This window comes from Sturnira hondurensis, unplaced genomic scaffold (genome assembly GCF_014824575.4).
Source record: "Sturnira hondurensis isolate 20B ecotype Veracruz unplaced genomic scaffold, ASM1482457v3 Scaffold0021795, whole genome shotgun sequence".
NCBI classification, from domain to species: Eukaryota; Metazoa; Chordata; class Mammalia; order Chiroptera; family Phyllostomidae; genus Sturnira; species Sturnira hondurensis.
Window position 1 is genome coordinate 3,249,362 of NW_028094426.1, and position 21,984 is coordinate 3,271,345.

The 21,984-nt window shown below is 38.7% G+C and overlaps 1 protein-coding gene across 2 annotated transcripts in view; it reads left to right on the forward strand.

Moving 5' to 3' along the window:
• BCAT1 (branched chain amino acid transaminase 1) overlaps window positions 1-21,984 on the forward strand; it is a 97,957-nt gene that overhangs the window by 48,006 nt on the left and 27,967 nt on the right. For both annotated transcript variants that reach the window (XM_037033936.1, XM_037033937.1), the window contains exons 4-5: window positions 6,008-6,118; window positions 8,317-8,436. In XM_037033936.1, coding sequence (XP_036889831.1) covers window positions 6,008-6,118; window positions 8,317-8,436 — 231 coding nt within the window. The remainder of the gene's footprint in view (window positions 1-6,007; window positions 6,119-8,316; window positions 8,437-21,984) is intronic.

Below are 21,984 nucleotides of genomic sequence, written 5' to 3' on the forward strand. Positions count from 1 at the left end.
GACACCAAAATATTGCAGGTTTGATCCCTGGTCAAGGAGCTTAAGGGAGGCAACCGGTCAGCGTTTCTGTTTCTCACGTCGATGCCTGTCTCCTTCTCCCTCTCCCTCTCCCCTCCTCTCTCTGTGAAATCAATAAACATATCTTTGGGGAAAGATTAAAATTAGAGTGGACCACAGCACATTCTCTTGGGAGCGTTAGAGGACGGCAGGAAGCAGTGGCCATTTTGTTGCACACCCACACCTCTGGTCACTCAGTCAAACACCAGTCTGGGTGCTCTTGTGAAGGAATTTGTCAGATGTCATTTAAGTCTTCAATTGTTTGATTTAAAGTTAATCAAAAGGGAGATTATGCTGGGTGAGCCTGACCTTAGGACTCCATGAGGGAGCAGGGAAGAGGTCCCACATAGCAGCGAGACCTGCGTGAGTCCCCTTTCCTCTGTCACCCTTCCTGTGCTCACCCCTGGGGTCAGCCTGCTTGTGATCTTCTCTCCCTGACTGCCCAGCCTACAGAGTTTTGACTCACTTAATCAGACTCCACAACTGCATTGGCCGGTTTCTTCAAATAAATCTGTTAATATTATATGTATTTCCTACCAGTTCTGAGACCTGACGGATAGACCACTGGATCTTAACAAATGAACATTGGGCAAACACTTCATTGATATGGTTTCAGATTCTGTTACCACTGACCTTTCGGGAACCACACCGCTTGGCAAATGTAGCAGGGCTCTCAGCGAAGACTATCCATAATTCCCCGAAAAGGCTATCAGAAACACCCCTCCCTGTCTCACCTACATGTCTGTGTGAGATTGGGTTTCCTGTGGTGCTTGTGGTTCAAGCAAAACAGCATCTTGCAAGAGACAGAATGCAGAAGCAGGTATCAGAATCCAGTTGTCTTCTGTTAAGCCAAACATGAAAGACACGTGATCATTGAAAACAGTGCCACACCTCACTCTAATTCTTTTGGAAAATAGAGGTATTTTTTTAGTAAAAATATGTTCACATGTCCTGATGTAGAATTATAAATAAATCCATTTCTCACTTCTAATTTCTAATGTGGTAAATATTGATAGAAAGACCTCACAAGCAAAAGCTCTTTGGAAGCTTCTTAATTCTTATGAATATAATTTTTAAGGTATCCTGACACCAAAAAATTTGAGAAATGCTGTTTAAGGATATACAGAGGAGTGATGCTACTGGTCACAGGATGTATTTTCAACTTTACAAGCATAGGCAAACTATTTCCCATAGTGGTTTTACCAATTTCTGTAACCACTAGCCTTGAATAAATATTTCTGTTGTTTAAAACCTTGTCACTTAGTAGAGTCAGATTTAAAATTTTTAGGCAGTTTAATGTAATGGCATCTTACTGTGATTTAATTTCCACATGACTTTTCATATGTTATTGGTCACTTGGGTAAGTTTTTACTTGAAGAAGCTGCTTGTTCGAATCTTTTACTATCTTGTTTATTGTGTTGTCTTTTTAATTTGTAGAAGTATTTCATATATTTTGGATGTGGGTCCTTTGTCAGTTATATGTGTTTCAAATATCTTCTTCTCTATTCTTTTAACTCTATGTAATTTTTGATGATGAGAAATACACTTAAGTTTTTAAAAATTGAATTTACTGATCTTTGCTTTATGTTTGATACTTTTGCTTCTTGCTTAAAGATTTTTCTCCTACCTCTAGATTGTACCCTCTACGTTATCAGTTGTGTCTTTCACAGCTAGCTCTTTAGTCCTAGGTTAGTTTTTATGTGAAGTATGAAGTAGGGTCTGATTGTTCTATTTTTCTTTCTTTCTTTTTTACTTTTTTTTTTTTTTGCTGCCTGTACCCAGTTGTCCCAGCACCATTTAAAAAGACTATTCTCATCCCTCGAACGTGTCCTAGCACCTCTGTCCTGTGTGCACGAGTCTACTACTGGGTCCTCATTTTTGTTCCACTGTCTTGTCTACCTGGGCCTCTATTCTGTTTCAGTGTTTTACTTGTTTACCTGGACAAATACCCTGCCTTCTTAACCTCCAGATCATAGGACGAGTCTTTCTACTTAGTTCTTCCGTAGTGCCTTAGATACTCTTGGTCCTTTGCTTTTCCATATAACTTTTGGATTCAATTTATCAAGTCAGTCAGCTTTCATAATTCAGTTTGTTAAAAGAAAATAAAATGCCCTGAAATGATTCTTATTCGAATAGCATTGAATATATAAATCAATTTGAGAAGAATTGGCATCTTTATCACACTAAAGTCTTCTGTCCACAAGCGTGAGATTGCTTTCCACAATTAGCTAGATCCTTAAATGACTTGGCATACTTTTATGTTTTTCTTATGGGTCTTTCACTCTTTTGTTGCATTTTTCTCACCTTAGGGTTCCTTTTAGTTTTATCATAAATGATATTGTGTTTGAACTGCTACTGTTACATAGGAGTATAATTTTGCAGCTGGCTACCTTTCCTAAACAAATAATTTCAAGAGATTGTGTCAGTTTCTTTTCTTATTTTCTAGATATTTAATCTTCTCTATGTGTTATGATCTATGACAGTTTTATTTTTCTCTTTTTTAAACTGAATGTATTTTCTTTTACTATCCTGGCCTTATTTTACTGGCTGTAGAATATTGAATTAATGTAGTCACAGCAGACAATTTATGATATTCCCAGTCTGAAAAGGCAAGCTTTACATTTTACGATTAAGTATAATGTTTCCCGCATTTATTTTAGATACCCTTTGTCATGTAAAAAAAGCTCCCATTGTTCTTAATTATCTAAGAAACATTTAAAAAATTATAAATGAGCCCTGGCTGGTGTGGCTCAGTGAACTGAAAATGAACTAAGTACTGTCCTGAAAATCAAGGGTCACTGGTTCAATTCCCAGTCAGGGCACATGCCTGGGTTGCAGGCCAGGTCCCCAGTGTGGGGGCATGTGAGAGGCAACCACACATGGATATTTCTCTCCCACTCTTTCTCCCTCCCTTTCCCTATCTAAAAAGTAAATAAATAAAATCTTTAAAATTTTTTAAAATAATAAATGTTTAATTTTATCAGATTCATGAACTATATCTAATGAGATCATATACTTTTTTCTCATAGACTTAATATAGTGAATTTCATTAATTGATTTTTTAAAAAGATTTTATTCATTTATCTTTAGAGGGGAAGGGAAGGAGAGAGGGAGAGAAATATAAATGTATGGTTGCCTCTCATGCATCCCCTGCTGGGAACTGGTCTGCAACCCAGGTATGTGCCCTGACTGGGAATCAGACTGAGATTCTGTGGTTCACAGGTTCAGTCCACTGAGCTATACCAGCCAGGGATCATTAATTGATTTTCTGATGTTAAACCAAACTCTATTCCAGGGATAAATTCAGATTAGTCATACTGTGTTATCCTTTTGTATGTTTTGCATGTATATATTATCATACAATCTTTACACTTATTTGAACCTACATCAAATGCATATAATTTTAAAGTTGTGAAGTAAATGAAATGTTATGTATTTTTTTTTGTACTTAGTAATATAACCCCACCACCTTCTTTTGAGATATAATTGACGCATAACATTCTATAAGTTTAAGGTGTACATTGTGTTGATTTGATATATTGCAGTATGATTGCCACTGTACCTTAGCTAATTCCTCTATTATGTCACATAAGTATAATTTCTTTGTTGTGGTGGGAACAATTAATATCTAGTTTGTTAGTGAGTTTGAAGTTTATAGTACAGTATTATTTATAATTATTATGCTGTACATTAAATATCAAGAACTTTTTATCTATTACTTGCACCCACCAGCTCTATATTAGAAAGCATTGGATTGGCTGAAAAGTCCCTTTAATTTTTTCCTTAAAAAAAAAAAGACATGTTTTTTCATTTTCATCAATAACTTTTTTGATATGTATATTTTTATTATGTTGGCTTTGATTGTTCTCAGTTAATGTGTTCATTTGATCAATATCAACTTCAGCTGGTCTACTCTACCACAGAGCATCGTCCAGCAAGAAATCTCAAGCATGAAACTTCACAAACCACTTTTGACACGTTTGATCAGTCATACCACCTTGTATGTACTGTGTACTGTGCACACATCTTTTTTTTTTTTTTTTTTGGTTTTGGTTTTGGTTGCATTTTTGCCTTTTTTGAAATAATAAAGCAGAGTATACCAAAAAAGTTGCTTATTTTTCCATATTCAGTATTGAAATGGCTACACAAAAATTCACCAGTTTGGATAACTTTTTAAAATACACACTGATATGACAGTTGTCACAATACAATCTAACAAAATTGTTTTGAATGAAGTTAAAGACAACTAAGCACTACTAGAGTCATCTTATGGAAAAAACCAAACAAGATTTTTGGCCAACCGAATATTTCTATGATATATTGCTTTTTGTATCTTTTTGTTTCAGATGTTATGAGCTAAGTCCAATCAGACAACCTTACCTTTTTTGATAATTAGAATGTGGTTTAGTTTTTATTATTTATATATGAAGAAACATAGTGTGTTTTATCAGTAAACTTAAATAGTAAATCCACGAGAAAGGGTGATCTGAATAGGAATTAGCACATTGTAATGGCTATGAGTTTCTTTTCGTTTTTATTGAATTTATTGGCATGGCACTGCTTAACAAAGTTATGCATTTCAGGTATGCAATTCTATAACACAGCATCTGTACACTGTATCGTGTGTTCACCACCCCAAGTCAAGTCTCATTTCATCACCATTTATCCCCCAAACCCTCTCCTACCTCAGACACCCTTCCTCCCCCACAATCACCACACTGTTGTCTATATCTGAGTTTTATTCTTTTTCTGTTTCGCTCGGTCCTTCCGTACCCTGACCAAGCCCACCAAGACCTCTCCCCCACGGGCTGTCAGTTTGCTCTCCACCTATGAGTCTCTCTCTAGACAACTCTCTTTTTTCACTGAAGCTTTACTCTGATTGTATTTAATAAATTACTCATGTATTTGCTCCCATAACATTGAATTTTGTGCTTTTTAATTGTACTACATGATTTATGTTTTTTCTCCTTTCTCATGTGAGTTTTAAGGCTATAAGCCTCAAAATGGGCCTACTTTTCATTATCATTCAGTTGAACATATTTTCTCATTTCCGTTTATTTCTTTTTTGACTCGTGCTGTATTTTACAAAATACAATTATTATAATAAGTTTCTTCTTTTCCAAAACACGGACATTTTCTAGTTTTATTTCTGGTGTTGATTTCTGGCTTATCTTCTGGTGGAAAATGTGCGAAAGAAATGTGTGTCCTGCAGGTGGTATGAGCTGGGTGTTGTTAGTCCGGTAGGTTAGTTCGTTGTTCTTTTTCAGACCTGTCCTACCTTTAGCCTATTTGTTCTGTTGATAACATAGAGAGCCCGTGTTAAAATTTTTTACTAAAATCACACATTTTTCTGTTTTGTCTGTATTTGTCAGCACATACTTACTTCTTGGTCTTTTCATACCTCTGTGCAGTGGTTTTGCTGGGGTGCCGTTTTGAGAAAGGCGACAAAGTCTTGATGTAGTACAGTCTTGACCTGCTTGGTTTCCATGATTCTGGGGACTGAAGCAACTCTGGTCACATCTACATTATCTACTATCCAGAGTTTGAATGAGCCATGTTAGATGAAAAGATCCATGGGTATTTTGAGGTACACCGCTGGGGCCTTTGGTCCCCACCTCTACTGTGCAGGCAGTTAGTTCATGTTATGCATTTGGGGGTGTTTTCGTTCCAATCCCCAAATGTATTGGTTAGCAGTATAGCTCTGCCTAAGCATGGGATAACTGGCTCCTCGCCATGTTTTGGTGATACAGTGACTTAGTTCTATCCCAGTGACTGTACCCAGCCCATCAACGGTTTGTATTTCTAGATTCAGGGATCTCTGGTTGAAGTCTGTGTCAACAGCTTTACAGGATGAAGGAGGTGAGCACCTAGAGACAAGTCGTTCTTTTGAATACAAGGATTGTTTTTATTTAGTTAACTTCTGAGGTTTCTCTCTCTCTTTTATCTTCAGTTATTTGAAGGAATGAAGGCATTTCGAGGAGTAGATAATAAAATTCGACTCTTTCGGCCAGACCTCAACATGGATAGAATGCACCGATCTGCTCTGAGAGCAACTCTGCCGGTATGTAAATTTAGGAATTTCATTTGTGTTTCTCTTGATGTCATGGTTCACCGTGAGTCTACTCCCAAAGAAATCATTTCAGAATACTTATATATTCAATACAAACCATATGAATACTGGAATTATGTCTGACTTACTTTGTAATTAGTGAGAAAAAATATGAAGAAGGAACCAATACCATTGGAAATTCCACAATCTATTTCTTTAAATGTCTGTGGGGAATTAACGTGTATGTGGGAGACAGGAGGATAAGAAGTAAAAACATGCCTCAAACTAAAATAAATGCAATTTAAAGACTGTGTGAAATGGTAGCACTGACCATGGAACATGTGGTGTACAATGCAGGTATTTGGGGGGCATTTTGCCTAACTGCATTAGACACTAGCAAGTGGACAGTTATTTAATGAATTATTTTGACATTTTACCCTTTTGACACTTTTTAAAAAGTGTCAGCGTGGTTTTTCATGGCCATTGGATCCTGGCTATGACATTGTTGTGGAGCAGAATTCATTATGAGGTGGGTTAGGTGTCGATGCTAAGATTCTCATGTATGTGGAGGTGAGGTAGATTACTTCCATTCCCGGAGGTGTCGAGGCCACTTTTCTGAAATAAAAGCCCTTTCCTTCTTTTCCACATTCTGAGCACCTAGCCTTCAGGGACCTAGCCCAAGCTGCGCATTAAAGATGCTAAACCCAAGTAACTGCTCCCCATCACCGGGCTCTTCCTTCTCCCTGTTTTTGTAACCCATGCTCACCCACCTCCTTCAGAGGCCATAGTGGGATAGGAGAAGGGAAATTAAGGTAGGTTCTTTGCACTTGGTCCCCTTCCTGTACTATTACAGGGGAATAGATCACTGGGGAAAAATTTAAAGTTGGGGCAGAAGGAAAGGGAAGTAACGTTTATTGGATATCGAGTCTGGTACAAACTGTGTCAGGTAGTTTTACATTCTTCATGTCTTTAATCGCAGCAGTAAGCAATTGTCAAGAAAGTATGTATTATAAATTTTGGTAGCACCTTTGTTCAAAGAGGAGCACTCAAGCCCTGAGAGGTTAAATGACTTGTCTAAAGTCACACAGAATGGCTGGTAAGAAAGTGTACGCACGTGTTAAAATTCCTAATCAGGTTCTCTTTCCACTACACCTTATCTCTAGACAGCAGTGCCAGAGACCCAAGCAGGCGGAGCAGGGTGAGGATATGTCCTATATGGTCGGCCACCCCGGTCTTTGTAATATTCCCACACTGTGGTTACCGTTAGAATAAAAAGCTAAATCCTGAGGTCATGGGCTCTATTCAGGTGCCTGTTTCTGACTTATTTCTCCTCTGGGTAGCCCATCACATGTCTGAAAGCATGTTTCTCTTTCCTGCCAAGTGAGTAGAAACTACTTATTTGACAAATTGTCACCCATTTAGCCTATGAAAATCTATTCCTCCTTAGAAATACACTGCTCTTAGCTTTTGCCCTTTTTAAGAAACTAGGTAATATGTCTTTTTCTTACTAATTTTTAGGATATGGTAACATATTCCAGTACAATCCTTTGTTATGTTACAAATAACTTCACTTAGTTTGCTGCTTCTTACACCTTCTGACAAACGGAAGTGCTTAAATTTTAAGTAGTCAAATTTTATCAGTTTTTTCTTTATGACATATGCTTTATGCCTCTTTTAAAATTATTTTTTTAAAAAGATTTTATTTATTTATCATTAGAGGGGAAGGGAAGGAGAGAAGGAGAGAAATATCAGTGTATGGTTACCTCTCCCGAGTCCCCTGCCGGGAACTGGCCTGCAACCCAGGCATGTGCCCTGACTGGGAATCGAACTGCGATCGTGTGGTTCACAGGCCCACACTCAATCCACTGAGCTATACCAGCCAGGGCTTTGCTTTATGCCTCTTAATTAAGAATTATTTTCTACCTTAAGGTGACAGTGGTGGTTGTTTGTTTTTTTAAATACAAGTCTTATGTTTAACACACTTAAGTGTATGATCCAACTATAGCTGATATGTGGAGGGATCCAACTTTATATTTTTTACATGTAGATAATCCATTGTCCCTTTATAATTTGAAGGGGGAAATATCACAGGAAAAAAATTCTTGTTTGGTTTTATTACCTTTTTAACAGTCTAAAGCTCACATGAGGATTATTTCCAGTGCTCCAAATGAAGACAGTTTCATTATGTATTATGCTTTTTATTTCTTCAGGGATTTGACAAGGAAGAGCTGATGGAGTGTATTCAGCAGCTGGTGAAATTGGATCAAGAGTGGGTCCCATATTCAACATCTGCTAGCCTGTATATTCGTCCCACATTCATTGGAACTGAGGTACCAGCGGACTCCCTGTTTTGGGATACTTTGGTGGGGGTGTTACTATTGTGTATTCTTGTATGAAACTTCTCGTGTGCGGTGTGAACCAGCCCCCAGTATCATCATGAATGACTCCTTTCGCCTGATTATCCAGTCCAGGTGTCAAAAAACGTTTTCTGTAAAGTGCCAGAGTAAATATTTTAGGCCCTGCAGGCCATCTGGTTTCTATCACAGCTACTAAACTCTGCCATTATAGCACAGAAATAGCCACAGAGCTGAAGGTAAATGAGACAAAGAAATGGATTGGGACGAGCAAGGGATAGAAAGGGACGAGCAAGAAGCTAGGCTGTTTGCCTTCCTCTAGTCAAGACTGACTGTTACTTCCTCAGTTTACCAGTCTAGTCCCGCTCGTCCCTCTGGTCCTTCTTCAGGTCTAGAAGTGGTAAGGGTTTGAAAACTTGGAGGAGGGAGAGCTACTTCTTTTTATTTTCATTTTCCTGAAGTCTTGGGTAAGGAGTAGGAATGAAGGGCCCTCTTCCCCCATAACCAGTGAGTACGGATTGCTAATAAAAATAGTATGCTCCCAGTGGGGAGAAATTTGAAAAACAGCTTTTTTATAAAGTTCACATTATTAAGCAAAGTACTAAACAGTAATACAGGAACCTCTTGTAAAACATTTAAATTAAAAGGCGAAATCACGTGTATTACCAAAATATTTCTCAGGTTAAAAGAGAATTTCCGAATTCATTTTCGTCCACGTCTTTGGAAGTACTTATTTATAGATAGTCAAAAACTTTAAGAGAAACTAAAAGCTTGAGTGTTTCAAACTGCCGTCAATTGCAAATTAAGGTAAAATCTGAACTTATAATATTTAAATAGAGAATATCTAACATAATTTTTTTCTTTACCAGAGAAGAAGCCAAAATTGCATGACTGTCAGGTTCAATACTGGATATCTAGCAACCCTACATCTAAAAAAGCCAAGGTTTGCTGATTTCCGCATCTGTTCTATTCGACCTCACCCTATTTAGTAACTCGGGACAGGTACACACACATGCGCGCATGTGCACTTTTATTTCCTCAGTGTTTCTGATAAGTGTGTAGGTACTCTGACCACAGTCAATAGCAAAATATGCACAACCACAACCTCTGAAATTCCTATGGTTGTTGCTTCTAGCCTTGTACTTATCCACTCAGTCCCAGTTCATGACTCTCTCCTCTCAAGAGGTGGTGGAGTGAGGAGGGACTAAATAATATCAGGGCTGTGAGGGTAAGTGTCATTAGAAGGGTTAAGTCTGATGGTAGGGCCAGCCCTCCAGGCCATCTGGGGTCAGCTCACCCAGCCCTCTGACCAGGCCCCAGGCTGTCGACACACATTGGCAAGCTGCCAGTTGATCTGACTTTTCACTGAACTCAAAAGACAGACTGACCTTGCCTCATGCAGAACTTGATTCATTCTTCATATTCACTTAACTCGTACGTCCACATTGGAGTGTCCCAAAACACATTTCTGGAGTTGAGTTCATAGAGAACTGACCTGCTTTTGGTTAATACCAGCCTCAGGTGCACAGAATGCAACTTGAATACATATAGAAACATTTTAAGTCACTTCATATAGACAATTTCCCCATTCATGACTTCATTGGAAATCTTTCAGTATGAGATTTTCATTAGAGCTCACATTTAAAAACCTTGCTGCCAAAAATCAAAATATCTTTGATTTGTGGTTCACTCCCCAGGGAAATTAAGGGCATATGCATTTTACAGACATGTCTTTTCTTTTCCTTTTGTCACCTTGTAAAATAGTGATATTACACTTATAGTTTAACCAATAATCCTAAGAGTTCCATAAAAAGAATTTCCTTTATTCACTGCATTTATTTATGCTTATGTATATTTTCCTTTCTCTCACAATTAGCTCCTATAAAGGAAGGAAACTGAATCAATTTGAAAACAAGGTGTTACACGAGCAATTTGAAATCACTAACTTGGGTTTTCCCACTTTTAATATATGCTTCTGCATCCTTATTTGAGACTTTTTTATATATTCATTCTACTGTTTACAAACCATTAAATTCTCATTTGCATAACTCTGTGAGCATATTTCATATTAACAGCCCATTTTAGTATCTGCAAACCTTGAGTCCATTTTTAGAAATCCAGCTTATTTGCATTGATTCTAGTGTATGATAATCAGCTTGTTATTATCAGGCTTATCAATGGACACCCTGGTGAGGCTGTTCTTGTTCATTTGAACTTTATCACGGGGCGATTGTTATTATCTTTATTTTTACTTTTTGGAGTATCGATGCACCTGGTTATTAAGTACACCTCTCAGTTCATGGCACTTTCTGTCACGGCTTGTATGAGGTCCCTCTGTTTTTTTTATTCCCTTTTGTCTGTATTTTCCAGTCTTCTCCCATTGGAAATCATTCTCATGTATTGAGTGAATATTCTTTGGTTTGTATGCGTTTTTAAGTATCTCTTATTCCTTTGTCAGTCTGTAGTTTCAACTTGCCTAAAGGATTTTGTCCTACAGATCTCATTGTGTTTCTTAACATTTTCCTTCAGCCCTGCTGTTCATTCCTCTCCAGGTTACTCTGTATTTTCATTCTGTCACTTCTAACTGCTGCACAGTTCTCCAAACTGGACCGCTGTCTACCACACTTTGCCCCAGTTCTTTTACTGGGATTCCATTTCACCGGTACTTCTCACAATACTGCAATGAGCGGTTTGAAAATGTACAACCAGGGAATTAGTGAGTCACTGTTTCCCAGGAAGATGCCCACGGCCCATCTTATTGTTTCCATCCCAAGAAAGCCCTGCTTCTTAACAGGAAATTTCCGCTTCTCCTTGGTGAAACAGCCATTTGGTTTGTCAGCCTCAGCATCACTGGTGTTATGAAGTTCTCCTTAGTGTCAGTGTTCTTGGTGCTTTCCATGCACTAACCGACAACAGCCCTGTGAGTAGGTGCTACTGGCATCCTTTTTGAGATGAGGACACTGAGGCCCAAAGAGGTGAAAGCCTGTTTGCTTCAGCATCTTTATGTGATAACCACTGTGCAAGGTCTAGGGATATGGTGCTGAGCAAAAGCCCTTTTCCTGCTCCCAGTCTGTGGGAATTCCCTTCTCAGATACACGTGTAAGTAGTTTTCCAGTCGGGGGCTTGTTTTTTGTGTTACGCCAATTTCTTATTAGTACTTAATTTTAGTGTAATTAATTTTTTCTATGTTTGTGATTTTTATGTCAAAGAAATTTTTCCTTACTCCAAGGTCATCCTTGTTTTGTATTTTAGTGTTGCTTTTTCCAGTTAAATGAAATCCATTTGAAATCCTTTGTGTGAAGTATTTAACTTTATTTCCCTCCACGTGGATACCAAGTTCTCCCACCACTGTTTATTGAGTGATTGGCCTTTCTTCCCTGCTTTACGGGGCCAGCTATTGGTCGATCTGTCAGATTCCCCTAGACGATTGCTCTTTCTGGTTCCCTGTCTGATCTTGTTCTCTGTGTCTCTCTCACACCCCTTTCCCCCCCCCCCCCAAAACATAAATGGTAGCCATACTATGCACAGTTTTGTTTGTATCATTATCTTTGCATTTACAATCTGCTTAAAGATCCCTCCATGTAGTGTACTTGGATGTGCCTCTTGTTTTTCCATTTTCCTAGCTGTAAGGTATTCATACCATCATACATATATACCATACTTAATTGGTTACAAGATGCCATAAATTATAAGATACACCATTATTTCCTGCACTGAAATAGAAAAACATTGCCAGTTAAAGCTATGATAATATTTTCCCACTACTGCTGAGTGACTCATGATTATTGGTCATACCAGGCTCTCTTCTTTTAATGTCTATTTTCTGAGGACATCTGGAATTTCTCCTGCCATCAGTTACATTTCTGGGCTTGTGAAAAGCATTTTTATTTTTCTGTATCTCTTAGTAATAAAGGCTAATACTGCTTTCTCTTTTTGTGCAATTATTCCTACCACATGTCCCATTAGAAGACTTGGTTGTTGCTTTGCACGAAAATATTAAATTGCATTTGTTTAATGTTATTATACATATTTGTTCCACTAATATCAAATACATGTCCTACGCTTGGTTTTGTGCCTTTCTATGCAGTAACATTCCTGTTAGTTACTGCATGATTTAGCTAAATCATACCATAACTTTTAGAAGACATTTCCAGTGGCAAACTTGACATGTAGAGCATTACCAGTGCCCGCCAGTGCCCTTGTCTGTGTGAACAGCTAGCTCCAAGCCTGCCCGCGTCAGCCTTGCCCTTACTGCTGTTTAGCAGTAGCAAATGTAACATTCTGAGTTCAGATTTCAGACATGCTACATGTGAAACAAAATGGACATTTTAGAATTTGTGAAACGTGGTAGCATGATTTATATAGCGAGTGTCCTAATCAGCCAAAATGCTGATATAACAAACATTAGAATTATCATTCAAAAATTGACTAAAGAAGAATAATTTCATTTGGGAATCTTAAAAATCTAGGCTCTCTTTAATAAAGCTATGCTGCAGACATATCCCCCAGTGCACATAAAGACACGTATTTAGGGATATTTATTGCAGCTCACACAGTTTGCTGATAAACAGTGTGAGTGTGAAAAGGAGACACATCAAGTTTTCCTTTGGGGCCAAAGCACCTGACTAGCAACGATTTGTTGTGATGAGGAAGGGGGGGGGCGGTATTATTTTTATAATTTATTTGTTGAAGTGATGATGGGTGGGATCAAGAGTTTAGTTTTGGATGTGGTCGTTTAAACCAGTGATGTCAAGTAGGTGGGTAGGTTTACAAGGGTGAAATTTCAGATGGAGTTTGGAATTTACATGATAACATTGTATTTAACATAAAGTGACTAAAGCCAGGGTATTCAAGGAAAGAACTGTAGATAATGATGAAATGAGGGCAGGAACTAAGCCCTGGGGCAAGCCAGCATTTAGAAGAAAGGAACATGATCAGCCAAGTATGAGAAGTAGCAGCCTGGAAGGTAGAAAGTAAAGCAAGGGGAGGGCTTGGTGTACTGAAAGCCAAGTGAAGAACGAGGAAGCAAGGAGCAACTGTGGCAAATCCTGCCCGTAGGACCAGTGAGGTGAGGACTGAGAACTGACTGTTGTACTTGGCAACATGGAGGTCCTTGGTGGGTCTGATAAGCATATCTCAGTGGGGTGGCGGGGTTGAAAGCTTGAGTGTCAGGGATTCAAGACAGAATGAGAAGAGGGGAGATTATGATGGTGAGCATGCACCAATCTTATGATGAATTCTGCTATACAGGGAATAGAGAGCTGAACAGATGCCTGGAATGGGACATGGGGTAAAGGGAGTGTGTATGTTTTAGGTGGAAGATATTGCGACATATTTTCAAGCTGATGGATATGGTCAACATGAAGGGGAAAACTGATTGTTAAAATAGTCCAAAGATTTTTCAAACTCTACTCCTCTCATGGTTCTACTTCTGAGGGTGATGGCACAGGCAGGTTGTACATGTGGCTGGATGAGGGCATCCCATTGCCCCAACCCCCTCTGGTTTGCAGTTTCCCCGACACATGGTTACCCCATTGACATCACTGTCTTCTTGAAGGCTCTTTCCTTGAACATCCTTTCTCCTTCATCAGCCCATTGAGGACCCTCTTCTTCACTTGGTCGCCTGGGGTGAGACTTGCCTATTTATTGCAATTGTCATTTCCCTGTGTTGGTCTTATTTGTCTTTCTGTTTCAGGCTCAGCGCCTTGCTTGGCCCAGTCCACGGAACCAAACTGGGTGGAATCACAAAGTCAGTCCTAGTGGTGAGACTAGCTCAGTGAAGAGATGCTGGTTTTGAAGCCAGTCTTGGTACAAGGAAAACCCTCCTGTAGCATTTTCCTACCATTTAGAGAGGGGGCTGGCAAACTCTGTCTGTGAAGGGGTAGGGAGCCAGTCAACTGTCAGCTCTGCCTTGTAGCACACACACAGAGCCAGAAACAAGCAACATGTGAATGAACGCGTGTATTCCAATACAACTTTTTAAAAAAGTGGGCAACAGGCTGAAGTTTGTTGGCCCCCTGATCTAGAGCCGTTGCAGCAGAGAAATGAAGCCTGGTTTTTCTAAGAGTGATTCATTCTGGCTCTTCCTGAGCACTTCCCCATCAAGTATTCTTGATTACTTGTTTCCTCACCCAGGCTAAAATTTCTATTGACTTCACCCTGTATTTCCCAGGTCATCAATATAACAGTTCTTGTCTTTCCCCCAAATACCTGTTCTCCGTGGTTCCTATAGTTCTGTGGCCACGTCGGCAATCATCTTAATGCTCTGTGCCTTGGTATATATTGAATTTATTTACCATTATCACTATCATCAATCATTATTTATAAAAGCAAAAAGTAACGATTGCTATGTGTTAAATGCTTGAAAGAGATGAGGCCCTGGATGCCTTCCACAGAAAACAATTTAATTTAACCCTTGCACTAACCCTGTGCTCAGTCATCACTGCCTCTACATAATGTTAGATACGGAAGTTAAGCATTCTTTTTGTGTATTTCACTTTATCTTTAGTTTTCTTTTAACTCTGCTTTTTATAATTTTAAAAATCATCCTTACTTAAAAGCTAAACAAGACTTCAGTGTTCTGTTAAACTTGTCTTTCTTTTTGAACAGACTGAGAAATAAACTCAGCCCTATCCCTCACCCACCCTACAGCAAGCCTCAGAGAAGCCTGGATGTAGCTTCCCCCGCGTTATTCTTTCTATGTCTACATATTATCTGTTAGTCTAGAGGTGGCACAACTGGAGATCAGGCAAGAGAGAAAGGAATGTGTTCTCTCTTGTGTCAATGTGTGAGATTAAAAAAAGCTAAAATAATTTAATTATGGAAAGTAATCATCTGGGTTTTCACAGCCCTTTTCTATAAACAGTGTCTTATTAAAATGGACAGTGATTTGGCAGATATTTAGTTAACTTGGTAAAACAGTGTACGATACTAAGTAGAGAGGACAAAAAGGGTCTTGCACTGCTTGAAGTGTATAGATCAGCAAGAGGCAGAAAATGAAATAAAACAGTTGTAAGGGTGAAAGCATTTTCTCTAAACCTAAGGAAGTGCAGGATGCTATAATAGCACATAACACAAACACTTAACCTTGTCCAGGTCTAATTTCCCAAAATAACATTTAAATTGGGATGGAAGTGTTTGTATTACTTAGGAGAGAGAGGGGATGTCTCCATCTGCTCTGGCTGCCAAAATGGAGCACCACAGGCTGAGTGTCTGAAACACCAGAATTAATTTTGTCACAGTTCTGGAGGCTGGAAATCCGAGATCACAGGGCCAACAGGGAGAGTGTCTGGTGAGGCCTCCCAGTTACTAGATGTCCACCTCCTTGCTGTGTCCTTAAGGGCCTTCTGTGCTGTGGGGGAAGGAAATGGGGTGGAGCAGGCTGCTGAGGCTCATCTTCCCGTGTCTCTTCTTTTTAGAGCCATACCGGCCCCAAGGATTAGGGCTCCACCCTTCTGACTTCATTTAACCTTAACTATGTTCTTAAAGGCCTTATCTCCTAAAACAGTAGGTTGGTGGTCAGAGTGTCAACATATAAATTTGGGGGGCAGACACATTTCAGCCCCGAATTAGGTGGAGAGAAGAAGGAGAGTATTCCAGGTGGGGGGAATAGGACAGGAAAACATCGAGAGGTAGGAAGGTGTGGAGGAATTCAAAGAGAAAAGGCCTCCCTGTGGTTTGAACAGGAGATGCTGTGTGCGTGCTATGGGGAAGGCTGAGGGTGTGGGGAAGTATGCCCTGGTTTGAACTCTCTTCAGATTAGGGAATTTTAGGTACTCCACTGAACTTTTTTTCTTTAATAGTGATATTGTAAAAAAAGCTGAATTAAGAGGAGAAGATCTAGAGCTTAATAACTGAAAACTTGGGGAGATCATTTGTTTTGAGCCTCAGTTTCTCCAACTTAAAAGTAGCATACAGTAATCCTACACTCCTGGATTGTTGGGTGATGTGAAATGGTATCTGTGAGCCCACAGTTGTATAGCTCAGTGGGTTGGGCATTGTCCTTGCACACCGAAAAGTCGTTGGTTTGCTTCCCAGTCAGGGCACAAGCCTGGGTTGCAGGCCTGATCCTCAGGTGGGGGCATACAAGAGGCAACCAATCAAAGTTTCTCTCCCTCCCGTCTCCTCTCTCTAAAAATAAATAAATCATTTTTCATTAAAAAAGAAATGATGATTGTGAAATGTCTTAGAAACAAAAAAGCACTGTATAATTATTGAAGATTCCTTTTATCAAAAGAACTACATTTTCCTACAAAAACACTGTGTGGGTTTGTTATCTGTTCCTTTTGTGATGTACACTCAAGGCTATGCAGACCCTCGGTCCAATATCCTTTACCATTTTCTACTCTGATCTTTTAATTTATTTTTACTTTTATTTTGTTAATTAAACATTTTTTAATGTTTTTTATTCTTTTTAAGTTTTTATTGTATTTTTCCCATTATCATTTAGTCCCCTTATAACCTCCTCCCCACCAGAATCACCACACTGGTGCCCATGTCCATGAATTCTTTTTCCTTTTTGCTCAACCCCTCCAACCCCCAACCTTCCTTTCCTTAGCTGTCATCCTGCTCTCTGTCTATGAGTCTGACTCTGTTTTTCTTCAGTTTGTTCATTAGATTCCACATATAAATGAACTCCTATGGTATTTGTCTTTCTCTGGCTGGCTTAGTATAATGTTCTCCAGGTCCATCCATACTGTCACAAAGGGTGAAATATTTTCTTTTTTATGGCTTAGTAGTATTCCAGTGTGTAAATGGAATGTCCCATGGTTTTTTAAAAATATTTTTAATTTATTGGGTTTTTTTTTTGGTTTTTTAGTTGTTGTTCAGTGACAGTTGTCCCCATTTCCCTCCCCATTACTCTCCCCTACCCTAGCCACCCCCACCTCCCACCTCCCACCCTCAATCCTCCCCCCTACCCTGTTATCTTTGCCCATGGGTCCTTTATACATGTCTTTTGAGGACCCTTCCCCTTCTTTTTTTAAGTATAACTTTTTAAAAAGATTTATTTATTTATTTTTAGAGGGGAAGGAGAGAGGGAGAGAAACATAAATGTATGGTTGCCTTTTGTGTGTCCCCTGCTGGTAGTTAGCCTGCAAGGAACCAGCCTGCAACCCAGGCATGTGCCCTGACTGGGCATGGAACCGCGATCGTCTGGTTCACAGGCTCGCGCTCAATCCACTGAGCTACGCCAGCCAGGGCTACGACCCTTCCCCTTCTTTCCCCTATTACCCACCTCTCTACCCTTCCAGGTACTATCAATTTGTTATTTATTTCCATGCCTCTGGTTGTATTTAACTCCCTTGTTTGTTTTGTTGATTAGGTTCTACTTATAGGTGAGATCATATGGTATTTGTCTTTCACTGCCTGGCTTATTTTACTTAGCATCATGCTCTCCAGTTCTATCCATGCTGTCACAAAGGGTAGGAGCTCCTTCTTTCTTTCTACTGCATAGTATTCCATTGTGTAAATGTACCATAGTTTTTTGATCCACTCATTTACTGATGGGCACTTTGGTTGCTTCCAGCACTTGGCTATTGTAAATTGTGCTGCTACAAACATTGGGGTGCATAGGTTCTTTTGAATTGGTGTTTCAGGATTCCTAGCATATAATCCCAGCAGTGGAATTGCTGGGTCAAAATGCACTTCCATTTTTAGGTTTTTGAGAAAATTTCATACTGTTTTCCACAGTGGCTGTGCCAGTCTGCATTACCACCAACAGTGTATAGGGGTCCCTTTTCTTCACAACCTCGCCAGTACTTGTCATTTGTTGATTTGTCCATGATGGCCATTTTGACTGATGTGAAGGTGTATCACATTGTGGCTTTAATTTGCATTTCTCTAGTGGCTAGTAATGCTGAGCATCCTTACTACATCTCTGGGCTCTCTGTATGTCCTCCTTGGAGAATTGTTTGTTCAAGTCTTTTGCCCATTTTCCAATGGGTTTTTTTGTCTTCCTGGAGTGGAGTCCTGTGAGTTATTTATATATTTTGGAGATCAAACCCTTGTCCAAGGTATCACTGGCAAATATATTTTCCCGTATGGTTGGTTCCCTCTTCATTTTGCTGATGTTTTCTTCAATCATGCAGAAGCTTCTTATTTTGATGAAGTCCCACTTGTTTATTCTTTCCTATGTGTCCCTTGCTCTAGGGGACCTATCAATGAAAATATTGCTGCATGGACTATCTGAAATTTTCCTGCCTATGTTCTCCTCTAGGATGTTTATGTTATTGGGACTTATATTTAAGTCTTTTCTCTAACTTGAGTTTATTTTTGTTTGTGGTATAAGTTGGTGGTTGAGTTTCATTTTTTTGTAGGTAGCTGTCCAGTTCTCCCAACACTATTTGTTGAAGAGGCTGTTTTCACCCCATTTTATGTACGTGCCTCCTTTGTCAAATATTAATTGACCATAGAGACTTGGGTCTATTTCTGGGCTCTCTGTTCTGTTCCATTGATTTATGTCTGTTCTTATGCCAGTACCAGACTGTTTTGATTACAGTAGCCTTGTAATATAGTTTGATGTCAGGTAGTATGATCCTCCTACTTTGTTCTTCTTTCTCAAAATTGTTCCAGCTATTCAGGGTCTTTTATGATTCTTTAAAATTTTTTGAAATGTTTGTTGTATATCTATAAACTGTGTCATTGGTATTTTAATATGGATTGCGTTGAATCTATAAATTGCCTTGGATAGTATGAACATTTTGATGATGCTAATTCTTCCGTTCCATGAACATGTCACATGCTTCCATTTATTTGTGTCTTCCTTAATTTCTTTCTTCAGTGTTGTATAGTTTTCTGAGTACAAGTCTTTTACCTCCTTGATTAGGGTTATCCCTAGGTACTTTATTTTCCTTGTAGCTATAGTAAATGGGATTTATCCCCCCTGATTTCTGTTTCTGATATTTTATTGTTGGTGTACAAAAATGCCTTCGGTTTCTGAATATTGGCTTTGTATCCCACTGTCTTGCCACATTACTTATTAGGTTGAGTAGTTTTTCGGTGGAGTCTATAGTTTCCTATGTATACTGTCTGTGTTTATAAGGCTTCTCTCCACTTAGTGTTCAGTTGGTTATGCAGGATGATTTCTCTCACTGAGCTGTAATTCCAGCTTGGTTCTCAGAGGAGGTTAGTGTGGCTTCCAGTTACTCCTCCGCTCTCCTGGGTCTGTCCTCTAATCTTTTTAAAGAACTGGCGAGATTGAAAAAAATAAGTTGTTCTTCGAATTTAAAAAAAAGAGGCATGCTGTTCTTTTTGAAAAATGTTTCCATTGTTGCCAGTTATCTTATTTCTACTCTATATTTGCCTTGCTTAGGCAGAATTATTCTTAACCTTTACATCACCACAGTGCTTTCCTTTTTTCAGGCCAAAACATGTGACTTATTTCTTTTCTCAGCACAGTGACTTCTTTCTAATACCATGCAGATCACTTCCGACATTCTGCTTTTTTATAAACTAATTTTCTGAGTAAATCAGAGTGGTAATTTTCCAATGGGTTTGGAAAATTACATGTCTCTTTATTTTTCATCACAACAAGTGCCTTGTTACATTGTGCAAAATATGTATGTATTTAATACCTTTGTAAAATAAGATTGTTACTGTTTTGTACACATCAGAATTTCAATTTCAAAGTCATTATGGTCCCTTGAGAAGTTATATACGCTGCATCTGAGATTTATATTCCTGATTTTCAATGGGAAATAAGGAATATAAACCTTTAATTTCTTATGTATTAAAATAATCAAAGAAACTAGTAGCGGGGAATAACCAAAGTGTTCATGAGGAAATGAGACTTACCGAAACTGATTTATACAACTTATCGGCTGTTGTCGTTCACATTTTCTATTTGTATGGCTTTCTGTTTATCTGATCAGAAGCCCCACCTTGTCATTATAAAATTATGTTTATGCCATTTGATTAATATTATATAGTAAACTACTCTCAACTGTACTCTCAACTCTCAACTCTATACTGCTAAAGAATTTAAATCGCCTTTGAGGACAGAAGGGAGAATTAAGGCAAAAAACCCAAATGGTTCCTGAAGGTAGAAACCCAATCAGCAAGCTCTCTTTCTGATGCAGTTACATTTTCTTTATTCCCATTTTTAAAACTGTGTGACCATTTTCATTCAGTCAAGTCACAGAGTTCTTTTCATGAAAAGATAGTCAATGTGAGTAATCTTGTAAGGAGGAAGGTGACTAAGGAATCAGTCATCAACACCGTACTTGAAGTTTTTGTAAAGCATCAGTGATAACCTTGTTTAAATTTCAGAAAATAAAATGTTAGTACACATGAACACATTTTTTTCAGCACTGAAAAACTCTAGTCTATAATTTACCTGCTTTCTAGGAATAGAAGTATTACTTAAAGGTTTGTTGAGGTATTTTTTCTCAGAAATAGATTTTCCCTGGCTGATGCAGCTCAGTCGGTTGGAGCATCCTCCCTAACACCAAAAGAACTGGGTTTAATCCCAATTGGGGCATGTATGGGAAGCCACCCATCAATGTTTCTCTCTCTTTCTCCCCATTCCTCTCTCTCTCGAATCACTGAAAAATACCCTAGGGTGAGAAGTCAAAGAAAAATAAATAGATTTAATGCATAGAATTATTCCATTTTCCACTTGTGCTCTCTTTACTACCACCTAGTGGAATGCATAAAGTTTGCCTGTCAGTTAACATTGGGGGACAGAAAAGAATAAGATACTTATCTGAGAAAAAAATTTCTGTGATGATGAGTTATTGTTACTTTTTTTAGTGTAATGCAGGTTGCAAAAAAGTATATAAGTTCAGAGTGAAGAAAGTCCAAGAATTTATATAATATCTAATAAAATGCTTATCTCTAAATAAAGCTATTTTGTTCAGAAACTTAGAAGCTAGATAGAGACTGTGTCTTGCCTATTGTACTTCTAAATTATGTTGAGAAGCTTCTCTTAATTATTCAATATAAGGACCCATACAAATATAAAATATTAAGTTTTAAAGCTCCTCTGGTAGGAAGAGATCGTTGTACTCAACTGATTGGTGAAAAAATGCAGAGAAGACATAGGCCTTATGAAAGCGTTAAAGAAAGACAGGTACGTGCATTCTGAGGTGTTCTCTCCCAAACGGTGAAACCAAAAAGAGGTGAATAAAGCTTTAAGGCTCTTCATTCTTCATTGGTAGGGGAGCCTCAGCCCCCATGAAAGAACAAACACAAACAAACAAAACCTGTTGCTTGCTGACTAATTTCTTTAATGTGGTTACCCGTCAGCTGGTATCTATTTGCTGTGTGGTCACTGAGGCTAGTCCTCATGTTTACGTGGAATGTGAGCTCAGTCAGCTTCCCTTGGCATCAGTGTGCACATATACAGATACACTTATTTATACTCACCAATTTTTGACCTACCTGGTTCTTGATGACCTGGGCATAGGTAGGGGGAGCAGGGCCAAAGTAGTGGAGTGGGAAATAGAATTAAAACTCAGGAAAAAAAAATTCCCGTGATCTACTTTCACCTGTTTCACCAGACATAACAAAAGCCACAAATCTGTT